At 66.0% G+C, this 867-nt stretch overlaps 1 protein-coding gene across 1 annotated transcript in view; it reads left to right on the forward strand.

The window, feature by feature from the left end:
• Positions 1 to 867, forward strand: part of LOC103896987 — a 51450-nt gene that overhangs the window by 14352 nt on the left and 36231 nt on the right. Inside the window, exons 6-9 of the mRNA XM_009276938.1 lie at positions 29 to 116; positions 233 to 280; positions 390 to 464; positions 624 to 723. Of these exons, the coding sequence (XP_009275213.1) occupies positions 29 to 116; positions 233 to 280; positions 390 to 464; positions 624 to 723 (311 nt within the window). The remainder of the gene's footprint in view (positions 1 to 28; positions 117 to 232; positions 281 to 389; positions 465 to 623; positions 724 to 867) is intronic.

Consider the following 867-nt stretch of genomic DNA (forward strand, 5'->3'; position numbering starts at 1 on the left):
CGCAGTTTCCCTCCTTCCCCCCTCCCAGAGACATCGAGATCTTTGCCCTCTTCATCTCCTGCATGTGCCACGACCTGGACCACAGAGGCACCAATAACTCCTTCCAGGTGGCCTCGGTGAGCCGAGCCCAGCACTGGGACGTGCATGGGTGGGGGGGGACGGGGACAGAGCTTGGGGTGTGGGGGGGTCTTCACCCCCACAGCTCCGCGACTCTGGCCGCTCTGCCTTGCAGAAATCGGTCCTGGCCGCGCTGTACAGCTCGGAGGGCTCCGTCATGGAGGTAAGGTCCTCCCCAAAACCTCCCCCTGCCCCGGCTCCGGGGCTCCGGCTGTGTGGCAGCATCCCTGCCTGCACCCTGCCTGCTCCCACGGCCCCGGTTTCTCCCGCAGAGGCACCACTTCGCCCAAGCCATCGCCATCCTCAACAGCCAGAGCTGCAACATCTTCGACCACTTCTCCCGCAAGGTGAGCCCCCAGCCTTGGCCCCTCTCCCATGCCACCCCCCTGCCCGAGCTGAGCCCCCAGCAGCCCTCTGCTCCCCACCCCTGGAGCCGGCCCTTGGGATGCAGGGGCTTGGCAGGGGCACGGAGCCGATCACACCAGCCACCTTGCCTGGCCCTGCAGGACTACCAGCGCATGCTGGACCTCATGAGGGACATCATCTTGGCCACCGACCTGGCCCACCACCTGCGCATCTTCAAGGACCTCCAGAAGATGGCAGAAGGTGAAGCTCCTGCGCTTGGGGTTGGGGATGTGGTGGGAACTCATCCCACCAAGGCTGGGAGGTGGCACGGCAGGTCCCGGCTGTCCCCAAAGTCCTCGTGTGTGTGGGGTGATAGGGGTTTGTGGGGCTCCTTCCCGAGCCCCC

This window comes from Aptenodytes forsteri, unplaced genomic scaffold, assembly GCF_000699145.1.
Source record: "Aptenodytes forsteri isolate BGI_AS27 unplaced genomic scaffold, ASM69914v1 Scaffold459, whole genome shotgun sequence".
NCBI lineage: Eukaryota > Metazoa > Chordata > Aves > Sphenisciformes > Spheniscidae > Aptenodytes > Aptenodytes forsteri.